The sequence below is a fragment of the Anas platyrhynchos genome, chromosome 3 (genome assembly GCF_047663525.1).
Source record: "Anas platyrhynchos isolate ZD024472 breed Pekin duck chromosome 3, IASCAAS_PekinDuck_T2T, whole genome shotgun sequence".
NCBI classification, from domain to species: domain Eukaryota; kingdom Metazoa; phylum Chordata; class Aves; order Anseriformes; family Anatidae; genus Anas; species Anas platyrhynchos.
In genome coordinates this window covers 3,764,948-3,786,637 of record NC_092589.1, presented here as the reverse complement: position 1 = coordinate 3,786,637, position 21,690 = coordinate 3,764,948, and the positions used below count along the sequence as shown (strand labels likewise).

General features: G+C 41.7%; 1 protein-coding gene across 4 annotated transcripts in view; it reads right to left on the bottom strand.

Annotated features, from left to right (window-relative positions):
• The window catches only part of ANAPC1 (anaphase promoting complex subunit 1), a 35,708-nt gene extending 16,195 nt beyond the window's left edge, over nucleotides 1-19,513 (bottom strand). The window contains exons 1-25 of one of the 4 annotated variants that reach the window (XM_072035071.1): nucleotides 19,196-19,513; nucleotides 18,713-18,874; nucleotides 18,482-18,533; nucleotides 18,193-18,302; nucleotides 17,723-17,805; nucleotides 16,185-16,258; nucleotides 15,779-15,927; nucleotides 15,077-15,297; nucleotides 14,243-14,452; nucleotides 13,493-13,588; nucleotides 12,935-13,025; nucleotides 12,752-12,817; nucleotides 11,727-11,864; nucleotides 10,497-10,637; nucleotides 10,076-10,136; nucleotides 9,360-9,559; nucleotides 8,528-8,602; nucleotides 7,236-7,501; nucleotides 6,789-6,880; nucleotides 5,879-6,027; nucleotides 4,164-4,242; nucleotides 4,019-4,055; nucleotides 3,847-3,917; nucleotides 3,540-3,718; nucleotides 481-707 (exon numbers count right to left, since the gene is read on the bottom strand). In XM_072035071.1, the coding sequence (XP_071891172.1) occupies nucleotides 481-707; nucleotides 3,540-3,718; nucleotides 3,847-3,917; nucleotides 4,019-4,055; nucleotides 4,164-4,242; nucleotides 5,879-6,027; nucleotides 6,789-6,880; nucleotides 7,236-7,501; nucleotides 8,528-8,602; nucleotides 9,360-9,559; nucleotides 10,076-10,136; nucleotides 10,497-10,637; nucleotides 11,727-11,864; nucleotides 12,752-12,817; nucleotides 12,935-13,025; nucleotides 13,493-13,588; nucleotides 14,243-14,452; nucleotides 15,077-15,297; nucleotides 15,779-15,927; nucleotides 16,185-16,258; nucleotides 17,723-17,805; nucleotides 18,193-18,302; nucleotides 18,482-18,533; nucleotides 18,713-18,874; nucleotides 19,196-19,408 (3,242 nt within the window). In that variant the 5' untranslated portion in view covers nucleotides 19,409-19,513. The remainder of the gene's footprint in view (nucleotides 1-480; nucleotides 708-3,539; nucleotides 3,719-3,846; nucleotides 3,918-4,018; nucleotides 4,056-4,163; nucleotides 4,243-5,878; nucleotides 6,028-6,788; nucleotides 6,881-7,235; nucleotides 7,502-8,527; nucleotides 8,603-9,359; nucleotides 9,560-10,075; nucleotides 10,137-10,496; nucleotides 10,638-11,726; nucleotides 11,865-12,751; nucleotides 12,818-12,934; nucleotides 13,026-13,492; nucleotides 13,589-14,242; nucleotides 14,453-15,076; nucleotides 15,298-15,778; nucleotides 15,928-16,184; nucleotides 16,259-17,722; nucleotides 17,806-18,192; nucleotides 18,303-18,481; nucleotides 18,534-18,712; nucleotides 18,875-19,195) is intronic. The other 3 variants (XM_072035073.1, XM_072035072.1, XM_027453191.3) reach the window with 3 other exon arrangements.
• Between the last annotated feature and the right edge of the window lie 2,177 nt (nucleotides 19,514-21,690).

The following is a 21,690-nucleotide window of genomic DNA, read 5'->3' as shown; positions in this document are numbered from 1 at the left end:
AATTTCAAGAGAAGGATGAAGCAGTAAACTTGCTTTCTGTAGAATTAATTAGGTCCCCCAACTAAAGTCTTGTTAGACCTAAGATTAGCTCTGAAAAAAGGGCTTTCCAGTTTTACATAGGGGCTGTTTTCTACAGATGTGTGTTCTCTACAGAATTGGTCCTGTGCTTATATTTACTACTTTATAGGTGGAGAAAACACCACAGTCTGCTTTCAAACCCCAGCTGATCTCAACATGCTGTCTGGGGTTCGAACTAACAAGCTTTTCCTATATGCTGCTCCAATCTCAAGAGCCATCCAAATCAATACAGCACAGTTTTGGTGCACAATGAACTTCAAAGTCCTGGATTATAAAATACAACCCTCTTCTGTGTGTCCCTCACTCATGCCTGCCTACTTCAATGCTCAATTCAGACTAAAATACACTGCACCATTATTTCACCTGAGTGAAAACCTGCTAGAAACAGACAGAATTCTTTACCGGTTTTCTTTTTCTTCTATGTATTCATGGTCACTAGATTCTGGCATCTGCACTACGTTGACACGTACAGGACGGGCACTCTGAAGGAGTCTGCGTACTTCCTGCACTCTCAAATCCTCACTCCATATTAGGGACATGACTTCCTCATTCATATCATTCATGCCATCCTCATCTTCTTCTGATTCCGCTCCAGAGGGAATATCAGAAGACAGCACTGGGCCCACAGACTGCAAGGGAAAGGAAAAAAAAAAGTCATTTTCAGCAGTGCATATGTATATTGCTAACCAGCAGAAAGCCATCAAATACTAGAATAACAACCTGAATGCACTCAGCACAATTAGCTGCACTGAGCTGGGTGTTACAAATAGAACGGACTGGTATTTGCGCAGTCACGAATGACACTGTTCATACGCTCTTTACACTTATTTAGAAGGCCCCAAGGACTTCTGAACATCGTAATTGGCTATTTTTGCACACTTAAATGGGATAAATAACTATTACGTCAGGAAGCGATGACATCTCAAATATGTCAAAGCTTTAGCAAAGGCTGGCGAGCAAAGAACCAGAAAGTGGAAGCTTGAAGAGGTGACTTACGAAATTGTGTTCTCTTCCTTTCAAAAATATTTCTCGTTTCAGAGCAGTAGTTGTAAAGGGCTTTCCCCTCCCTGCCTACACAGTTATCTATGACGACTGAGAAAACAAGATTTTTTTTTTCTTCAAGTTCAGTAGTGAAACACAGAAACATGGATGAGTGTTTCAATGTATATTAAAAGAGAAGCTAAACTCCGAAAGGCACAAATGTAGTCCCTGGTAACAACGTCCTTTTTAAAGTTCCAGTACCTACTGACCATTAACCTGGCTGCTGTTCTGACTATTCTGTTCAGGCACATGCTCTACTGTTACATGTATCATCACTGATGTCTTCATGAATTAGGGCTTTAATTTGGATTTCCCTATCCTCCCATCCCAATAACTCTGGGAAAAGCAAGCTACTTAATAAAATAAAAATTCTGCATGGCAGTGAATTCCAAATGTTTGCTGCTGTCAGTCAACCTAGTTTTCACTGCAGTACCAGAATGTTTTCTGAATTTGCAAAGCAGGGCTATATGACTACAAAATACTGAAGCATTTCATTGCTTCAAAGCGTCATGGAAAACCCCTTTTTCTTTGCAAGATGTTAAAAATTCTCATTCATGCCTCTGTTCCCACCAGTTTATTCATATCACACAAGCAGTGCACAAGACCACCACCAAGAACAGCAGGGATAGAGTAAGTCAGGATGCAACAGTGTATGCTCACAGTCTGCTTGACCTACACTTGCTCCAAACAAGTCTGTCACTCTGCATAAAGCACAATTCTTTTTTATCTTCACCATGTTCTGCAGAACTAAGCTTTCCTGCAGAATGTAGTTTCCTGACAAAACAATTTGAATGTCAACCCTAAGGTTAGTCAGCCTCTCTGTTCTATCATTTCTATCTTCCATGGATAAAAGATTCGCTTGAAGTAACAAGGCAAGTATCGACACAAATATTGATACCATAAATCTAAAAACAAAATGCAAAATATTTCTCTGAATTGGTTGTTTTTCCCGTTCTATACCTCAGAATTTCAGCAAGCTAAAGACAGAGAATCACATAGACTAGATCAACCATGGGGTCTTCCAAAGGCTCACTGTAACACATGACACCAGGACTGCAAGTAGACTAACAGCTGATGAATGAAAACCAATTTCTTCTGATAAATATGCACTAAATCTCAATACATAACTGCACCACCCATATAGCCAGCGTCCGTTTTGAAACAGGAAACTCCACCCTGCCCTCCTGAGAAATGACAAACAATTTGGTGTTTGAAGATCACTTTATCCTTTTAAGGTAACACATATTCGAGGCATTGTTATAAAGTAAGTGATAAAATCAGATTTATCATCATTTTAAGATTCAGCACTGTTATAGCTGGGCAAAAGTTCACTAGCAGAAAATAAAATGAATTTTTAACGAACTCTGCCACATCAGATTTGAACATATAGCTTGTTTACTTTTCTTCTACATGAGTAAAAGCTTTTAACTTTTCTGATATGCACTTAGTCCAAAATTCCCTGTTAAAAAAATAAAAAAAAGTAATTTTAATATCACTTCCTAAGCTAAGACAGCAAAAATTATCTTGACCAAGATGTACTTAAGAATACAAGTCCCTCTACCTGACTTCTGAAAAGACTACGAATAATCTCTTTACTACTATTAAGTGCTTTTATGCATGGCACTAGCCTTTTTTCAAGCAGAGTTTTGGATTCCACACTGTCCTCAACAGCAAACACTTAAGTGAGTTACAACTCCAAAAGATGCTACGGATTCCCACCATCAGAAGAAAACGTTTAAAAGAAAAACAACCAAAGGCACACTTTTTTCAATTTACTTCAGGATACAAGTAACTAAGCCCTTTTTAAGAAAAAACAAAAAAAAAAGAAAAAAGAAAAAAAGAAGAAATATGAGAAGTGTATTTCAGAAAGCAATCCAGTTCTCCCAGCAAAAAGGGAGACCCCACCTATGCCAACTCAAGAAGGAGCCAGACTGACAAATACACATTTCATTTTCCCTGCACCACCGTTGTTCTGATGGCAGGGTCTCTGGATGTAGGGCCAAAACCTCTCTAACACCTTTTAAAAGGTGCAGCCATTTTGGAAAGGAGGAGGACAAAGAAGCAATCAAATTAGGAGTTAGACTTGACGATCCTTGTGGGTCCCTTCCAGCTCAGGATATTCTATGATTCTAAATTGCTCCGTAGGCAAAACTTTTGAGCACTATGCTTAAATTAAGTTCAAAATCAGTTTTATTGACAGTTACCACAGCTATGCATGTACTCTTCCTGTGCCGGATGCTGTTTTTTATACTGAAACCCTTGTATACGTGTAAACCCTGCACTGCCCTCAATTTTGATTTCTGCACCTTCCACATACCATAACCTACATCCCCAAGCATCAGCAGCCGGTGGAGAAGTTTTTGAACAGAGTGCTCTGCCCAATATCCGGTACCACGAAATCCATTTATGCCCATACTCACGGATTTGCCCTTTTGCAAGTTCCCTTCACACGCCTGTTTGGACAGATCCTGGCGCCCAATCAAGAGACAAACTGCTTCTGGCCAGTCTGAGGCAGGCTGCTCTCGGCAGTAATATATGGCATCTCTGATAGGAAGAGCTACACCAAACGGCAGAGACTCCAGATCTCTTAAGGTGAAACCTTAAAATTAGTGAGAATAAAAAGAAATTGTTTTACCAAAACTAAACAAAATGTTTTTTGTACCTATGCAATTGTGAGACTTATTTACAAGTGTTACCATGTCACACGATGAAAAAAGCTGCTCTTACCAACATTTGTCATCCAAATAACTAACTTCTCGGCCAGGCTAGAAACAGATGTGCTGTGTCTGAAACTACATCTGTAAAATAATGGAAAGTAAAGGATAAGCCAATAAAAACTAGTCAAAAATTCAGCAGAAAGACAAAAATTCAGAGTTTAAAATAATATTAAAAACCATACCGACTGTCATCCTGTTCTATTTGCTGTTTTCGTTGTCCTAGGAAAGACAAAGCCATATTACTCCCATGTTCTCCAAGCAAAAAGGACAGCATGTAACAAACACAAGACACTAGGAGATATTGTGATGGCATCAAAGCATCTTTACCTGATGTAATCTTGTACAAATAATGGGAGGCTTCATTAGATACAGCGCTCTCATCACCAAGTATGTACAAAGCCACGCTCTGGATAGGAAAAAGACACCATAATACAGAGCCACTTAGTTTGCAGTTATTGCTATACTGCCTATCAAAACAAGCAGAAGTTAATCTTAAACAGTGAGATGGGTTTATTATGAAAACATCATGAAGTAAAGGTTGAAATAACGAAGTAACTTCTATGCTTTAGATTTCTAGATTCAAGTTTGGAAACATAAACCTTGAAATAATTAACTGAATTCTCCCTAATAGTTGTTTCTAAGGTAAAAAGAAAAAGATATTCAAAACAGGAAAATATATTCCTAATTGTCTTTCCCATCTTTTTCACACTTCATTTATTTTATCTTGGAAAATACACATATTTTCTACGAACACCACTCTTCACTTTCAGTTTCCTCCACCTCTCGAATATTGGGTACTGTGTGGAGGCTCTGAGCGAAAAGTTGCTCCCCTTTCAAAGCAGGGTGCACTTCAGCTATTTAATCAGCAAAATCAAAGTGATCTGTCACCGTTTACTTTTTGACAGAGCAAGACAAGCTGGCTTGCCAAAGGCAAAATCACATCCAGGTAAAAATCTGTTATGATTATATCCTCAAAGATCTTCTGACAAGCTGCATTACCGCCATGCCAGCTCTGACCTCTGCATAGGCAAGTCAGGCAGAAGTAGAAAGAAAGACACAGTTGGACAGACATGGGTGCTAGTCTGAGGAAAAGGCTCTATTGTTCCCCTGAGTTTGAGGGCAGGGGCAAATTTTAAGTGAAAGCATCAGCACTTTAAACAGTCTTAGTGTTGCTGCTTCCACCCTGCACACTTTGAAGCAGAGGACAGGCTGAATCCTGGAAGCTCAAATTTGAGACTGCAACTAATCCTGAACACTTGGTTCACAGCCTCACCACTCTGTTTTTCTCTTCAGCCAACTCAGGCTCAAGATCGTTGCTCCAAATCCTGCATTGACAGGTTTTCTCCATAAACACTTAGTGAATAAGCTGTCAAGGCTGTCCAGAAGATAACATCAGCACTAATAACTACTCATGCAGCTAAATATTTATGTTGATAACGTGCCCAAGAGAAAAGCCGGGAAATTCTCACTTACAAAATACAGTTAACTGAGTTACATTATTACATTGCACATGCCACTACTGCAAACCACAAAAAAACATAAGCAGTGAAGCACAGGCCACGCACCCTGCACTCATGAACTCTTCTTCCCAGTCTCAGACACCTCCTCCCACCTGCTAAAACCCATCCACACCCTTCAATATTAAAGTGATAAAGGAGAAGATGGGACTTGCAGGGAATTCTCTCCACTAAAAGCTTGTTAATCCCCCTAGAGAGAGGCTGACACAGTTATCTTGCAGGGATACTAACAGAATCTCCTGCAGACAGATGAGGTCTACATGGTACAGTGCAGCATCCCTCAGAGATGCTCAGGTGTCCAAACAATACAGCTACAGTCACACTCCTCAGCAGAGTTATTTATCACAGGCTCAATACTGCTCCAGTAGGCTCTAATTGCTTCACGTGGTATGATTAAACCCTTCATTATTTGACTTCCCATTAACGGCACTTCACTCACATAAAATTAAGCAGCTGAGGCAAACCGTGGCCACAGTGCTGCTATGCTGACAGACGAAAACACATCCTCTTTGCCAAAGTACATACCACTACTACCAGTTTGCTCCTTTCACAGATTCCTGGTAAGTAAGGATAAGGCTGCACTCCTTCTCCCTTCAGACAGGAACTCAGCCACTGAAAGATACTTGGAGGCTCAGCAGAAAAAAATGAGGGATGGTGCATGAAACCTGTTTGGACTTAATCATATGAATAGTAATGACACTGAGTTCATGGCAAATGCACAGAATTCTCCACTATTCCCAAAGCAAGCCCTACAGTACTTCTTTTGTACAACTAGAGAAACAGAGCATTTCACCAAAACAATACAGATCATATCTGCCTCCTGTTAGATGGAAGTTTATAGCTAGACAGTAAAAAAAAGCACAAGACACCTTTCTGTCTTTCAAGGAAAAAAAAATCTCAGCCCACAGTGAAAAGGAATGTAACTTTCAAAAGCCTCAAGGGAACAGTCTTGTAAGTCAACAACATTAAATTGCTTAAGTGAGAGAACAACTTAGCTGTAACCTCTTTGCCTTCCCTGTCCACAAATATGAGCAGCAAAGCCTGACCAATATTATGAGATTATATTTAGGTCAGGGAAAACCAGTAGTTTGTCTTACGTGACTAGCAAATTTCAGCTGGTAGTACACTAAACAAATGCAAAAACAATATATGTCCTTATTTTAGCTTTTCTGACTGTGCTTTTAGCTCTGATTAAGTTTTTATGAACTACAAACTGCGAGTCTGCCAGCCTACAGACACTTTTCACAGTGGAGGCACATCTCTCTACCAGGCTTTTCTACAGCTCTCTGCTAGCATTTCTCAGCAAGCCTGAACTAGGAGTTTGCTAGAATGAAAACATCATTCCCTCCCAGGTCCTTGTTCTGTGAAGCATCTCATGGAGGCACCAGACTGAATGCACCAGTTTGTGGCTATATTGTTCTAATTTCAAACTCACCTTGATCAATTATGCAAGTCTGTCTGGAGCTTTTTACAAGGGCTGGATAGTCTCTGTAGTAATAATCTATATAAGCTTCAAGTTTTAAGTCCCTGAAATGAAAGAGATGTGAACCACATTAGAAGGAACAACAAAAAAAAACAAACAAAAAACTGACTTACAAAATCTGTTGAGCATACTTCCTCACTCTCCCTTTCTTGTACCACAGGGATAAAACCCAACTACCAAGAACTAAGACTTGTGAATCATGCTGATGATGGCAAGTAGCAAGAACTATACAAGAGATTTGCTACTGGAAATATCTTTAACCATGATTTATTCATTTTCTTCAAAAATATGAGTAGTCCATTCAATTCCTCTTTTAAAATAAATAAATAAAACATACACAGCCACCATCGAGAGACAATGAACAATATACAATATCTGTGATTTGTCAGATTGGCATACCTGGCCAGCTGAACCAGAAGAACAACAAGTGAACGAATTCCTTCTCCCATTAGACTATTCAGTTTGAGCTCCTCATAGATCAGGTGAAGAACAAAGAAAATAGCAGGAATATGGGTAAAAAGGAGGGTTGAGGAATCCAGGCTAAGGCTCTGTAAAAAGTCATCCTTTGGAGCTGAAACTTCCAGAGGGTCCAATCTCAAGGCTTTGGCTACAGGATGAGACTCAAAATTCCTATGGTAATCAGAGCTCAAGAGGTATTCCCAGTCCTAGATCAAACAAACAGGAGAAAGAGGCAGAGGTTCACAGAGAACAAAAACTTCCAGCAAGTGAACTCCAAAGCACCATTGCAGAAGAAGGTTTTCCCCTAAACCAATCCAAATGTAATTGTTCTATGGTGAATGTGCCACACATACCCTGCAAGCTATGCAGCAGCAAGATTCAAGTGCTAAGCTACATCCTTGTTTGTTTTTTTCCACCTCTAATACATTAAAGAAACAAAGCCTTATACGTAAGAGAACATAAAAACAAAAAGCTGATTTAAAGTGCCTTTTTGCACCAATAACTCTGTTCATGACACATCTTCCTGAGTATTTATGCCATTCACCCAGTGCTCCCAGTCTTCTTTGCACCTCCCCTATCATAGTACATCAGGCATTAGATCTCACCTTTTGTTTCAGGCAGACTGCAGCCTGTAGCCCCATGGGCTCACTGAACTGTCAACACACAAAAAACTAATGGCATGACTGAATCACCGAAGCTTATAAGCCTCTTATAGTGGAATGCTAGTAAGTCTCATCCACTGCCTGTGTAAGAAAACTTCCTATTCCTGCCTAGGCAAAACTCAGTGAATCAATCTTCAACACTCTACTGAATTCAATGAGAATCAGTGCATTCAGTGAAGTATGTAATTTGATGCCCCTAGCTTGCTAAAGGTGCTGAGTGGACAGGAGAGTAAGCCAACTTTATTTTAAAGGCATAAAGAATCTAGGAGACAATTGACATTGTCAGGAGACTGCCCGGGGTTGCTTTGTAATTCATATTACATTCATTCCTGAGTCCAACTTCTCTGAAACTGGGACCCTGACAAGCAAGGTCACACGATACAGCCACAGCACAGGGCAAAATAACTTTTCTTCCCCCAAAGGCTTGTAATCTTGGGTAAGCTCAGATGAAATGCACTACTCAGGAGTTCCTCTGTTTGCTTTTAAAAAAAAAAAAAAAAAAAAAAAAAAAAAAAAAATCAAACCCCTCACCCCTGCAGCTTTTATTTGTAAAAGAGAACCATTTCTTACTTCATCCGACCCTGTTTCTGATGGCCTAGCCTTCTTTGGAGCAATAACTGGTGAAAGCGATCCTTCAAAGTCAAGCTGTAAGAAATGAGAAGACCAAAAGTAGCTCAATATTAAAACATCCAAGGTTGCATAGCTAAATCACCAATTGTATTGATACTTTGTTTTCACATAAAACACATATTGCAATTAGATTTTTTTACACAGCTGGTTAGTCTAGTGTATGGTGCATGAACTTCACAGTTTGCCTAACACCTGGTATTTACTAGGACAGATGAAAAGGTAGGGATGAGCCAACGCTAGCAATGTGGGTATACTGTAATTCCTTTAATTTCCGCAATATACATATCCCTGCTTTCCCCCCCTCCACCTCCTGTGAGTGCTGCAAATGTACTTGCTAGCAGGAAACTCACAGAAAATTTCAAATAAATTCAGTGAAAACAGCCAGAAAAATAGAACTTTAAATGCTGCAAACTGCTGGGAAATTGCAGGGAGAATCTTCTTTAAGAAACAGGAAACAGGAATTGTGATCTGTGCTTCTAAACAAAATAGATTTAATATGGATTACTTGAAACAAATGTTTAGTGCATCAGTGTTAGTTATGAAATGGAGTAAAATCTTCATAATTTATTTTCACCTGACCATTTAGTGGTAAGAATCTTACAAGTATCGTGATAAGCACAGACTAAAACGTATACCTGAAATTTAGAAATATAGAACTGATTCATCGTTTAAAACAAGATGCAATCTACTTTTTACTTCGGTGTCTCTCTAACCATTTCAAACCTTGAAGAATTACCAGTAGTAGTAACCTAAGCTAGGAAAACAAACATACACGCTTGCTTACATTACGCGTCCAGGCCAGTCTCTCTGTGTTATAACCCATCATATTCATGAGACAAGTTACAAATAAATTCCATTCTGAATGATAATTTGGTCCTCCTGGAGCATTATAAGCATTGTACCACTTGACAAGCATCTGTACAGCTATTTCCTTAGGCAGGATAGCTTTGACCCCTTGCAGACATCTTTTCACTGTTGGGACAGAAAAAAAGCAAAAGTTAGGCCAGTTTTCCATCTTCCTGATACTACTCATCCAATCAGTGCTAAAAATCTCTACAGTTCTTGGACCTACTTTTAACTTTCCGGAAACTGTTTCAATAAAAGCCACACCACACAACCTTCTGTTCCTTCAGTTCAGGTTAAACACAGCCTCTCTAATTCACCACACAAAGCGGGGGGGGAAATGTCTTTTTGCTTATTAATGAAACCAACTTGTGTCTGAACTGACATCTCAGCCTCAAGCAAGAACATAAACAGTAGAGAATAAAGCAACTTAAAGAACACAGGAAGTTCTAAAAGTGTGGCAGGTGAAGCACTAGAAGTAACAGAACATAACTAAATAAATAGCAGCAGCTCTACAAGGTAAGCTAACGGTGATTGGAATACATGGTACTGAATCACTGTAGTCTAAGCTATGCATAAACTACTTCAAAAAAGAACCCTCAAAAATTATGCAACATATTTCATGTGACAGATTCTGACTTGTACCTAGTTCCGAAGTGGCAATTTCAGGAATTGTAATCCGAACCATTGTGTTATTGCTAAGTTCCTGAAAAAAAAAAAAAAATGTAAGAGTTGAATTACAAAATGTATCTTTAGATAAAGCTAGGGTCCTTTTTCATCAGCTCAGAACTCATTCATATATTAAGCATATTCCTAACTCTTGGGTATTTGTTACATTTAAGATTTGTGACCTCATATGATAGCTACATGAGACACTTGAAATGAATCTTGACCTGACTCACTTGAAGGAACTGATAAACTTCTGTGCCTTCTAGGGTATTCTATAGAGAAATATATAACCTTGCTAGCGGTCAGGAGCTGCTAGCAATGTCTTACTATACAGTAGAAGTAAGCTTACCCCTCATTTTGCTTTGCTAAGTGTTGACTCAAATTACAGAATACCTACTAAAGTTACTCTGTTGTGGACAGGGTCTCGTAGAGAATGAATGAAAGTTCCAAGCTGCTGAAATGTGCAGTCCTCCACATAAGTCGAGTCATGAAGTTTGGAAGAATCCCTTAGCTCTGGAACTGGTGACAAAAGCACACTCTGAAAAGTGGTAAAAATGATGGCATAGAATTGTTAAAACAAGAGCAACCGAACAAAGGACAGCTAAAATGACCATTTTAGAAGTATTAATATGTATTTTGAAAACAACTGTGAGCGTCTTTCCATCCTTTCCATCAGAAATTTTACAAAAATCATAAATTGATGAACAAACAGGGCAGCACAAAATAGATCACTGTGTATTCAGTGGCTTACAGAAGAAAAATAAACAAATTAGTTCCGAAAGAGACCTCAAAAGTTGAAATCAATCAATAATTTGAAGGAAAAATGCCAAACTTTTAATTGCCAAGCATTAAATAAACAAGTACTTAAATTGCCTTTTCAGTTTACTCTGTCAGCTAGTCCCGCATGTTGAACATAGCTTACAAGATTTGTGTCACATACCCAGCTCTGCCCTCAGCCATCACTGTACATTCATTTATCTTAACGTATCAATGCAGTCAAATTAAACCAGGCAGAGGAATAGGAAGTGTGGTAGATGAAGAAACTACGGATGGAGTCTGTGGAGAAGGAAGCTGTGCATGAAAACAAGGGTGGAAAGAAAGAGAGTGGTCTTGATGAACCACGGAGAAATAAGAGAAGTAGAGCCATAATGAGTCTTTAATGACAGTTACACAAGGTTCAAAGTAACACAGACCTTTTCTGGCAAAATACTTGTGTTCCCAGCCATGTCCAAGCCTCAATTCTGCACTATTAAGCAATGAGAAGGGACTGGAAGCCCCTCTAAAAGAAAACTGATGTGTCTGCCTTCAGATGCCTTGTAATTTAGAAACAGATACATCTCAGTGATTGTAAAGTTTGTCTTTACATGCTAAAATGGTCACAAGGAAGCTTTTATGTAGAACTACTCATTTTTGAATAAAGACCACTCCCAAATAGAAGATATCAGCATAAAATACCATTCCCACTGCATTTTCAATAAATCTGTCTGGGTACAAGTAATGGAATACATATGCAATTTATATTCACAGAATACATTCTAGCAAAAAAAAAGTATCCAGTTACTTGATAAATTATGCCAAAGCTGTTACAACTAAAACCTTTTCAAGGCAGGATTTTGTTTCTTCTTACCTCTTCTAGGGGCCCCAGATGTTTATTCAAAGGCTTGGATGGAGTGCTGACACTATCCAATGGAGTGCTCGGCCGAGGCATTTGGTTGGACATTGTCAGGGATGGAGCAGGCAGTCCAGGAATAAAAACCTTCCCCACCTTTTATGAACAATATATAGGAAAATAAACAGTTGGATTTCACACCTATGCTTCCATGAGCTTTCTTAGGTATATGGATCTTTTCAAATTTTAACATCTTAAAGGAAAAGTTTTAAGAAAACTGGATGTGTACTTGACCTAAAGCCTCTGAAAATTAAAAAGCTGTCATCAGTTTTAAGCCTTTCTTCAGATCATGATACACTGAAAAAACTACCATATATGGTCAGTATTGTACACTACTGCTTACAGGTCTATTTCTACCAAATGTTTTAAGCAGTTTAATTAGGAAAGCTATACTTTCAGAGTGGTTTTTTCCTCAGTATACTTACTACACACACACACACACACATCTTTATGTGCAGACCCCTGTGTCCAAATCCTCTGCATACATTGAAAGAGCATAGTGCATCTCTATACAATTAAAAAAGTGTTTTAATTATTTTGAATGAATTCCATCCATCCTAACAACAACCCTCCGTAAAGCAGAATGATTTGACATCTAAAACTGTCCAGCATCCTACATAGGAGTTTCAGAAGTTTTAGTTTAGTTTAGGAAAAATTCTTGCTTTCCATATTCTTGACATTCTCTTTGTTTGAAAGAATTGCATTACTTTTGCATTTTACTATTGTAAAAAAAAAAAAAAAAATGCTTAAGAGGTTATTTAGTTGTACCACAAGGAGCCAGTCATTCTTCAGAACCATCTTCCCAGCACTGCACAGAAACTACACTTGGTACATAAGCACAGGCACTTTCTCAATCAAGTCTCAAATCAGAGGCAGTCTGCACTAGCTTAAAATGGTATGTAAAGCCAAGATTCCTCTGCGCAGCCTAGTTTGTAACGAAAGATTCAAACATTTGTTTGGGAACAGAAAACACTGTTACTTACCCGAACCACTCCGGAATAAAGCACTAGATTGCCACTGCCTTCCAGAACCAGCAGTGTATCAATGCCCTGCAAGAATCAAACACCACATTCAGCTTCTTGTATTTAAGTAAAATATTACAACTGGATGACACAAGTGACAAAGCAGGACACTGAACAGCTGACAGTTTATACAAAGATACATACCTCCACTGGAGCTGCATCCTTTGCTTGAATATTGGTAACAGAGCCAAAGATCAGCTGTGACTTATCGTTGCTCTCTTGAAACTTTACACACCTAGAGATTTGAGAAAACAACAGGAAACGTAAAAGGACTGTCCTATCTGCTGTTACAGAAAGAAGACAAAAAATTCAAGTTGTGTTACATGGTACGGTTAGCTATACTGCGGTATACTTGGTTACTTCCTCCTTCCTTTGCTTGTTTTGCCCTGCTATCATTTTACTTTTACTCTCCTACTCTAATTGAAATCCCCAATGTAATTCTACTGGGTAAAGTTGAGGATAAATAAGAATACCACTCAAAGTACAGCAAACATACTCTTACAATTTCAGTTTCCTTTAAATAGCCTGAACAATATATGCCAATCTGGTTAAAAACAAGTCATATGAGAGACAGTGATATACTTCGTTTTGTCGTAACAGTTTCCACTAGTTGAAGGAGTAAGTACATTAAAACCCATATCTGGCTAGTAATTTTTAGAGTGTTCCCCTTTTTTCACCTGTCCCCAAGACAGGAATGCTCACCGCAGCTGGAGCTGGGATTCCACTAAAAAGCACAAGAACTTCTGCCCACAAAGGTCAGTAGTAATAAACACTTTTGATGCTTGGGAATTCTTCTCTCTGCAAACGAGACACAATGATCAGCATAGTGTTAGGTTTACTATAAAAAATTTAATTAAGAAAACACAATGGCCACAGACTGTAGGGACTCATTGGACTTCAATTAGCAGTGCATCAAGTCGCTAAGAATGTGCTAGTCTCAGTTTCAGTCCTTCCACTAGAAATTAATTTTCTAGCACTCCAGTCTTCACATTCCCTACTTTTTGGCATGCAGAGCACATGATATTTGGCTTTGCTCTCCCATTCAATCTTAGGTTTTATGGTGTGTTTTGTCCTTTTTGATGGTAACAGGGCAAGAGATATTCCCCCTAAAGAGTTTTACAAAACAACAACAAAAACAAACAAAACCGGACACCTAAATCAATGGTCAGATTTGAACCTGCTTTGCCTGAGAGATCTCATGAAAGCACTACCCAGTTCAGAGAACTACGAGTAACACAACAAAGAAATCCATTCCAAGGGCCCAACTCCCTGTTCAAGAGATCTAGGCACTTAGTGAGCATCACTTTTCCGAAAAATTAGGAAGCACAGGTCCATGCACCTTTTTTAAATCGGTGCTATTTGGAAAAGAGCACACATGGAAAATAAGCTGTCATTTTACTTCCCTTCCCCAGCCCCCACTGGAAATCTCACATTCCAGCAAAAGCACTTAACCTCATGTTTGTGATGGTTTCTGTCCACAGATGATCTATACATAGCTCAGGAACGATTGGTTCGGTTTCTGTTATAAGAAAGGAATCACTGGAAGTGCTGTTTGGAGAATGTATAATACTGTGCCTCCTCGGTGACTGAGTATTGCTGGAAAAGTTGAACCTCTGAACTCCTGAGAACGAATGTACTCCCAGGGCAGGGGAATGAGAGCGGCTGCAAGCAAAGACATAAAACACTACTGAAAAGTGAATTTACAAAACCAGATAGAGAATCCCTGTTAAGCCAGGAAGCTCATGCATTGAGACTTTAAAAACAAAATCCTCCTGAAACAGCAGATAGAGCAGCATTGGCTTCCTTTAGCAATACATTGTCATATGAAAACAATTCTCCATTCACTTCCAGTCATCTCTGTCAAAATCCAATAAATGAAACTTCAAAAGTAAGAAAACCAACATTTTACTGTGTGTGGTCCAGTATGTAAAAATATATCTCAACCTGTTCCCTCTAAATATGGCTTTCTTTAGAAACTGAAAACACTTCTGGGACTCGGAAACTGTCTCCAGGTCTTTTAACTCCACCACAGACTTGCTGTGTGATGACAGAAAAGTCTCTTTGTCTCCTGCACACCAATTACCCTCCTGTGCTACAGAGGTAATAGCACATAAATGTCACGAGAGCATTCCAAGGGGGCTTTCAGACGGTGTAACAGAGAAGGCACGTACACCTTAGGCAGACACACTTGTAAGGGCAGAGAGACAACAATACCAGATGCGCTGCCTGTTCTGTCACTCATATTCCTTTGGTATCACCTGTTTACACGTTATGTTCAGCACCCACCTCAAAGCAGCCATGTTGGAGATGGACGGCGAGCGGGACTGCATGCTGGGTGATGACACTGATCTGCTCTGGCTGTGGATAGATGAGTAGTTTTGGAAAGGTGAGGCCACAGGCGAGTCTCCTTTTGAAAGGCTCCTGAGATGAGCAGTCAAAGAGCTGCTGGTGGCCACATGCTGTGGTGTGCCCATCTGCTCCGAGAACTTCAGCACCGTGTTCTGCTCCTGGGAGAGAAAAGAGCTCTCTATGTTCAAATCACACATGGGCAGTAACAGCCAGGATGATACTCAAACAGCTTATCTAATCAGTTAGATGTTAAAAACATATGCCTATTTAGGTACTTAGCCTAAAAATTATTCCTTCCAACCATGCTTTCTCCCTTCCAGTCACCATAACTACTCCCATGGTTTTCAGGCAGTAAGCTGTCACTTTTCTTATGGAAAACAACAGTTTGAGCACAGTCCAAACCTTCTGGTACAATGGAAGGAACATCATGATAAGCACAGTGTAGCACATTGCCATCGCTATCATGTGATCTCCATGACTGTGGTACAGTCAAAAACATGAAAGATTTTTTTTTTTTAATGTCACCCTATTTTTTTGGCATAAATAAATAATCAGCCATTTCTAACCGGCACGGCCATAATGGCATGTAAACACACACACAAATTTTGTAACAGTATTTAGTCAGTAATAAAACTGTACCTCTGGCTTTACTCTACGAAGAGCCCAAACAGTATGTAAACTCTGTATGGTATCATAGGTCATCACAATGGAAGGTTCAGCACTGAGGAACACGATCCTCATGGTGTAATCAGCAACATACTGCACTCTAGCAGAGCCAAACACACCTGCTAAAGAAGTAGTTAACTTCAATTAAGATGAAAACATTATTTCCACAGCCGTGTTATCATTTACAAGGTTAGCATTTTTCATACTCTTTTATTTTTTCCCTGCAGTCTGGGCTTCTTTCTTGAACAGTTTCCCTGTTCATGAAGCAGCTAAAACAACCCAATCCTGAATTCTTGAACGAGTGATTATTTGCCAATTTTGTAAAACAGAAAACGCTTGAGTGATACATTAAGCATTTGACATCAAGATCTAAACTTACCTCCAGATTTACAGACAAGAGGTGTTATCTCATCTAATGGATGTAGCATGCTGAACATGGTGGGCAAAGGTTCTCTAGAAAGAAACGAAACAAATCATGTTCAAAAAACAAATGCTAACAAGCATAATTGCTGCAATCCCAAAACAACTCTTCAGACCTTAACAAATCTGAGCCCGAAAGCTAACAGCAGAGACGTATATCCCATTAATGTAAGCTCTTCTGGTTAATTGAGCAGAGTCAGACAAAGGCTGGTCTACCAAAAACGATGTCTAGGTTTTTGCATTTTCTCAGAGCACTTGAGAATGACCCCACCTGGTGGCCACACGACAAACTTTAGTTGGCTTGACTGAACAGAGCTGGTACCAGGGTAGTTACAAGGAGGAGAAAACTCTTAACCCAAACTCTTCAGCTGAGTCTGAGTTCCACAACTCCCCACCCAGGTTCCAGACCAGCAGACAGCCATCAGGTAATCTGTATCCACCACAGAGCAGCAGTAGTGCCAACCGTCTGTGATGGCAGTAAAACTTTTCATGGAAGGCCAGATTATGTAGGATCAACCGTGATTTTTGCAAAGTACCAGAGAACAGAAAAGCCTGCGACAGGGACAACTTCATCCTGTAGTAATCCAGTAATCCCAAAGGGGTCCAGTGCAGATGGCTGGCCAAGGCCAGCCACCAGACGTAAAACATGCAAGAGCAGGCTGGAAGACCTAAGACCTTATCAAGGGTTCAGATTCAATGGAACAAATCCCCTAACTCACTGCCTAACTCCACTTGTAAGTGGATAAAGACATTTCACTGTCCCCACTGGCAGGGTGGTGAGAGCACACTGCAGCAGCACATTAAGTGGGCTCTTTATCTGAGCTTACATTTAAGCTTATACCAAAATTAAAACAGAACATCCATTGCAGTTAGCTCATGGAAACATTTTCTTTTCCAGATTCTTCTCTTGAGTCTTTTCCAGACCTCTATTTCTAGCCTCAATTTTAACAAGAACGAGACAATCACAAGTACCTGGAATGTATACATAAAGACCAAGAGAGAGCAAACAGGCACATTCAGGCTGTAAATATATACAAGCTGCAGATACATTCAAGCCTACCAACTCCTTACTCTTCTCTTCAGCTGTGTGTCAAGCTACCAAGCACATGGTCTACAAATACAGGGCTGGATGCTCCACACATTCAAAGCATGTTGCAGCTGAGAAAAAAACTCTCAGTGACAATTCTCCCAGTGAATCTCCCCATTGGCTATCACAGACTGAAACCAATTCCCAGGACAAACCTTAATAAAATGAGGTTAGTAATACTCTACTTGCTTCCCAAATCCTGTTCTCAGGATCACCACTCCCAAGTAAAGACAACACAGTAGCAGAGGAGGTTATGGCTCGACATACAGCCCCTTCCCATGAGTTCCCATTTCACCTGTCCCTGTGATGAACACACAGATCCTTTCATTATTGCTCTTCAACTCTTATATCCCGGTATTAAATTAACAAACAGTCTGTAGCAAAACAATCAAAATCCACTCATCACATACCTGGGTGGACTCGGAGGTACTTCATGTGAAGAACTACTACGCTCAAATAACAAACCAAATTTTGTTGGCCAGACATTTGCAACCTATAACAAATTATAGATATAGTCATGACAAAGGTATCAAGTATTTACTGCATCAATTATGTTTCAAGTTTGGATATCTCATTATAGCAAACGGAGATGCTTAGGCCTTTTCTTGAGACGAGGGTAACGTCAGTAAGCACAGGTTCTCTGACTACCAAGCTGGCGCTCCCGTACTGTCCCACTTCTTATAACTGGTTACACCACCACACTCCCAGAAGTGTTCCAACGCCCTAACAAAATCACCACACTCAGCAGCTTTGGTTCACCCACCAGAATGAAGATTTCAGGCAGCCACCAACAGCAGTGCTTTACGCACGCCTCCCCACCACGGTACAGTGTGCAAACAGATGACAAGCCCGTTTATGAAAAAAAAGGTGAAGCACTTACCTGAAAGGGTAAAGCAGCAATGTAATCCTTTCCCTCTATGCTATGCACATTTATACATGAGTTCTGCAATATGCAGATGCATTTCTCTACTATTTCATCACTGCCCGAAACTGCAGAACAAACAAAAAACATTAAAATTCTCTCTTTCCTTAGACATTCACTACACACAAAGCATAAACTCAAGGGGCAGGGTAGCAGTCTTCATACAGCAGTTCCTGATGAGTAACATCTCATGCTGAGAACTGAACTCAAAGTATTTGTTTGGTGTTACAATAAGCATAAAACTTACCATCAGCTTTTTCAGATTTTTCCGGGGCTATGGTAAAGTCACACCACAAGGCCTGAAACCAAATACAGCGGAGTTATGTCTGAAGAACAATCTGATGTTACTATTGAATCTCATCTGTACGTATTTACTAACACAATTCCACCTCAAAGCACTGAAGTACTATTCAAGGTGGCCAGCAGGTATTTAGCTAACGTGCGTTCATTCAGTCGCCGTTTTCCCACGTTTTCGTACCTGTAGGACAGGGCTGTCAACAGTGAAAGCTTTATACACGGTAGACGCTTGGTTTTTACTTCCTTTGCTCCAGATGACCATATTGCTGGCCACGTACAGCTCTTCGTCGTAGTCCACTTCTTCCCCAACATCGCTGGCACCCTTCCTCAACTGCCAGCTTTCCTAAAAAAAAAAAAATAATAATAATTTTTAGGAAAAGTTCCAAGGCATCGCAGGGCGACAGGCTAAGGAGGGACCCCAGCGGGTGGCAGTTTCCCAGCGCTCATTCTGTCAGCTCGATGTGGGCCCAAGGAAGCAGGGTTTTTTTTGGAAAGCACGGGGGGGACCAGAGGGCTTTGCTTCGCACTTCAGGCGCCTTCCCGCGGCCCACCCCTGCTGTTAACAGCACCGTGGGCAGCAGGCGGAGAGCGGGGCCCCCCGGGGGGCGATTTAACCTCGGAATTCACCAATTCGACAGCAATTGCCGCCCGTTGGCAGCCGTACCCGCTGCCGCTCGTGGATGGTGACCTCGCGGAGGGACCCCACGAGGCCGGCCGCCCCGTCGGAGGAGCAGAGCTCGGAGGCGGGCTGCAGCCGCCTCAGCTGCAGGGTGAGGGCGCTGGGGTGGCGCCGGCAGTGCTCGCGGCCCCGGGGGGCGAACTCCTGCAGGTCGCCGGCCGCGATCATCGTCGCCCTCTCTTCACACTGGTCCGACATGGGGCCCCGATATCCTCATTATTTCCGGGCCGCGCAGCTGAGGCCCCGGGGCCCCGCCGGCGGAGCACGGGCGGCGGGGAGAGGCTGAGGGGGGGGTGGGGGGGGCGCCGGCGGCGGCTCTCACACGGGCGCGGCCATCTTGCGGCTCCCGCCCTGCTCCGCGCCGCGCGCGCGGGGGCCGGCGGGACGCAAAATGGCGGGCGGGCGGGAAGGGCGGGGAAAGGGGAGCTCGCCGCCCGCTGAGGGGTGACGGTGAGCACAGCCCCAGGGGATCCCGTTCAAAGTGGCCTCTGGGGGGTACAGGCACCCCGATCCGTGGTGCAGAGCCTCTGGGGCGTGGATTGAATCACAGAATCACAGAATTTCTAGGTTGGAATTCTGTGATTCTGTGTGAAGAGACCTCAAGATCAAGTCCAACCTCTGACCTAACACTAACAGTCACCACTAAACCATATCACTGAGCTCTACATCTAAACGTCTTTTGAAGACTTCTAGGGATGGTGACTCCACCACCACCCTGGGCAGCCTGTTCCAGTGCCTAACAACCCTCTCCATAAAGAAGTTCTTCCTAACAGCCAACCTAAAACTCCCCTGGTGCAATTTAAGCCCATTCCCCCTCGTCCTGTCACCAGGCACGTGGGAGAACAGGCCAACCCCCACCTCACTACAGCCTCCTTTAAGGTACTTGTAGACGGCGATAAGGTCGCCCCTGAGCCTCCTCTTCTCCAGGCTGAACAAGCCCAGCTCCCTCAGCCGCTCCTCGTAGGAGGCAAGGCCGATCTCGAGCCTGGGTTCCTTCAGGGAGAAGTGTGATACTGCTGTGGGTTATTGCATCGCTTACCCTTGTTTTTGTGGGTTCTCCTCACACCAGCTCATCGAGGCTGGCAGTTTTAGAGAAATCACCACTTTAATTTGCAAGTGAGCAGGTCTACTCCTAGCACTCAAGGACGCACGCATACAATGGAATATATGCATACTGATTTTTGTCTTTTTATTATTATTATTATTATTGATGTTTTGGTTGGTCCTGTGGAGTTGAACTTGATCCTTGTGAGTCCCTTCCAACTCAGGGTATTCTATCATTATATCCTGTGTTCCTACACAAAATTATTCAGGTAGGAAAGTTGGTGCCATAGTCTGTGAGTGCTCAGCACTCACAGCTGGGCAGAAGGATTTGGGTCTTTCCCCTGCCACCTCAGCCCCCTGCGTGCCTGTCTCTGTGCCACATCCCAAGGGGCCTGTCTCAAAGCTGGAGCTGGATCACCCCTTAGAACCAACTTGCTTTGCTTCTTCTCCACTTCTGCAAGCTCTCCAGGGGCCTGCTCCGTGGTAAATGCCCCTACACCCTACACACGGGTGGAACAGATGCCTGAAATAACTTTCACTCTGCCCAACATATGCTAGTTAAGGTGTTCTTCTATTTTCTTCTCTCCCCTCAATGGTGCTTTCAGACCTTTTCCTACGAAGTGTGATGAAATGGAGAGCACTCAGTCTGTGCATTTCATGTCACTTTCATTTTGACAGCCCCACCCTGCGGATTCTGCAACTTTATGGGAAGCCACTTTCCGAAGGCAGACAGGGCACTTAGAAAATGTAATATACCTTAAACTATTAACTAGGACTGGCAGGGCCTACTAGTGCTCTGTTACTCTGCAGTCATTTATTGGTGTGTTGTACAGTTCCTCTTGACAACATTTCAGGTACTTGTGTGATAGGGATTAGCATAACTTGTTGTAAACCTGGGCTCCACCAGCTTACCCCAGCTCCTGAGACTGGTGGTGGGTGCCTGAGGTGGTTGTTCTCTTGTCTCAAGTACTGAAAGGTTGTATCGCCCACTGCAGACAGCCCGCAACGCTCCCAAAGGCTGAGGGTGCTAAAACTCCTGTAGCTGCATCTCTGACTACCAGCACTAGGTGTCAGGGAATTAGACTGGTTTTTCTGATGAGACCAGCCAGATTTTGCTAAAGGAATGATGAGCTGACGTGCATTTCTGAATAATTAAATGTCATCCATGTGTAACTAGCTGCTTGGCTTCCAGCATCTGCTGTTTTCCCTCGGTTATGGTGTCACAGCAAAACATGCAGAAATACTGCTCTGGGAGGTACTCAGCTTCCAGAATCTGGAGGGACAATCAGCTTATTTTTATTCCCTTAAAAACAAGCCTTCCTGATGAAGTCAGCAGCACCCATCTTGTGGGCGCTCTGGCACACACAGCCATCTGTACTCTGTGGATGTGTCTGCAGTGAGCAAGCTTATCTTGTGGTATTTTCAAGCATTTGTAC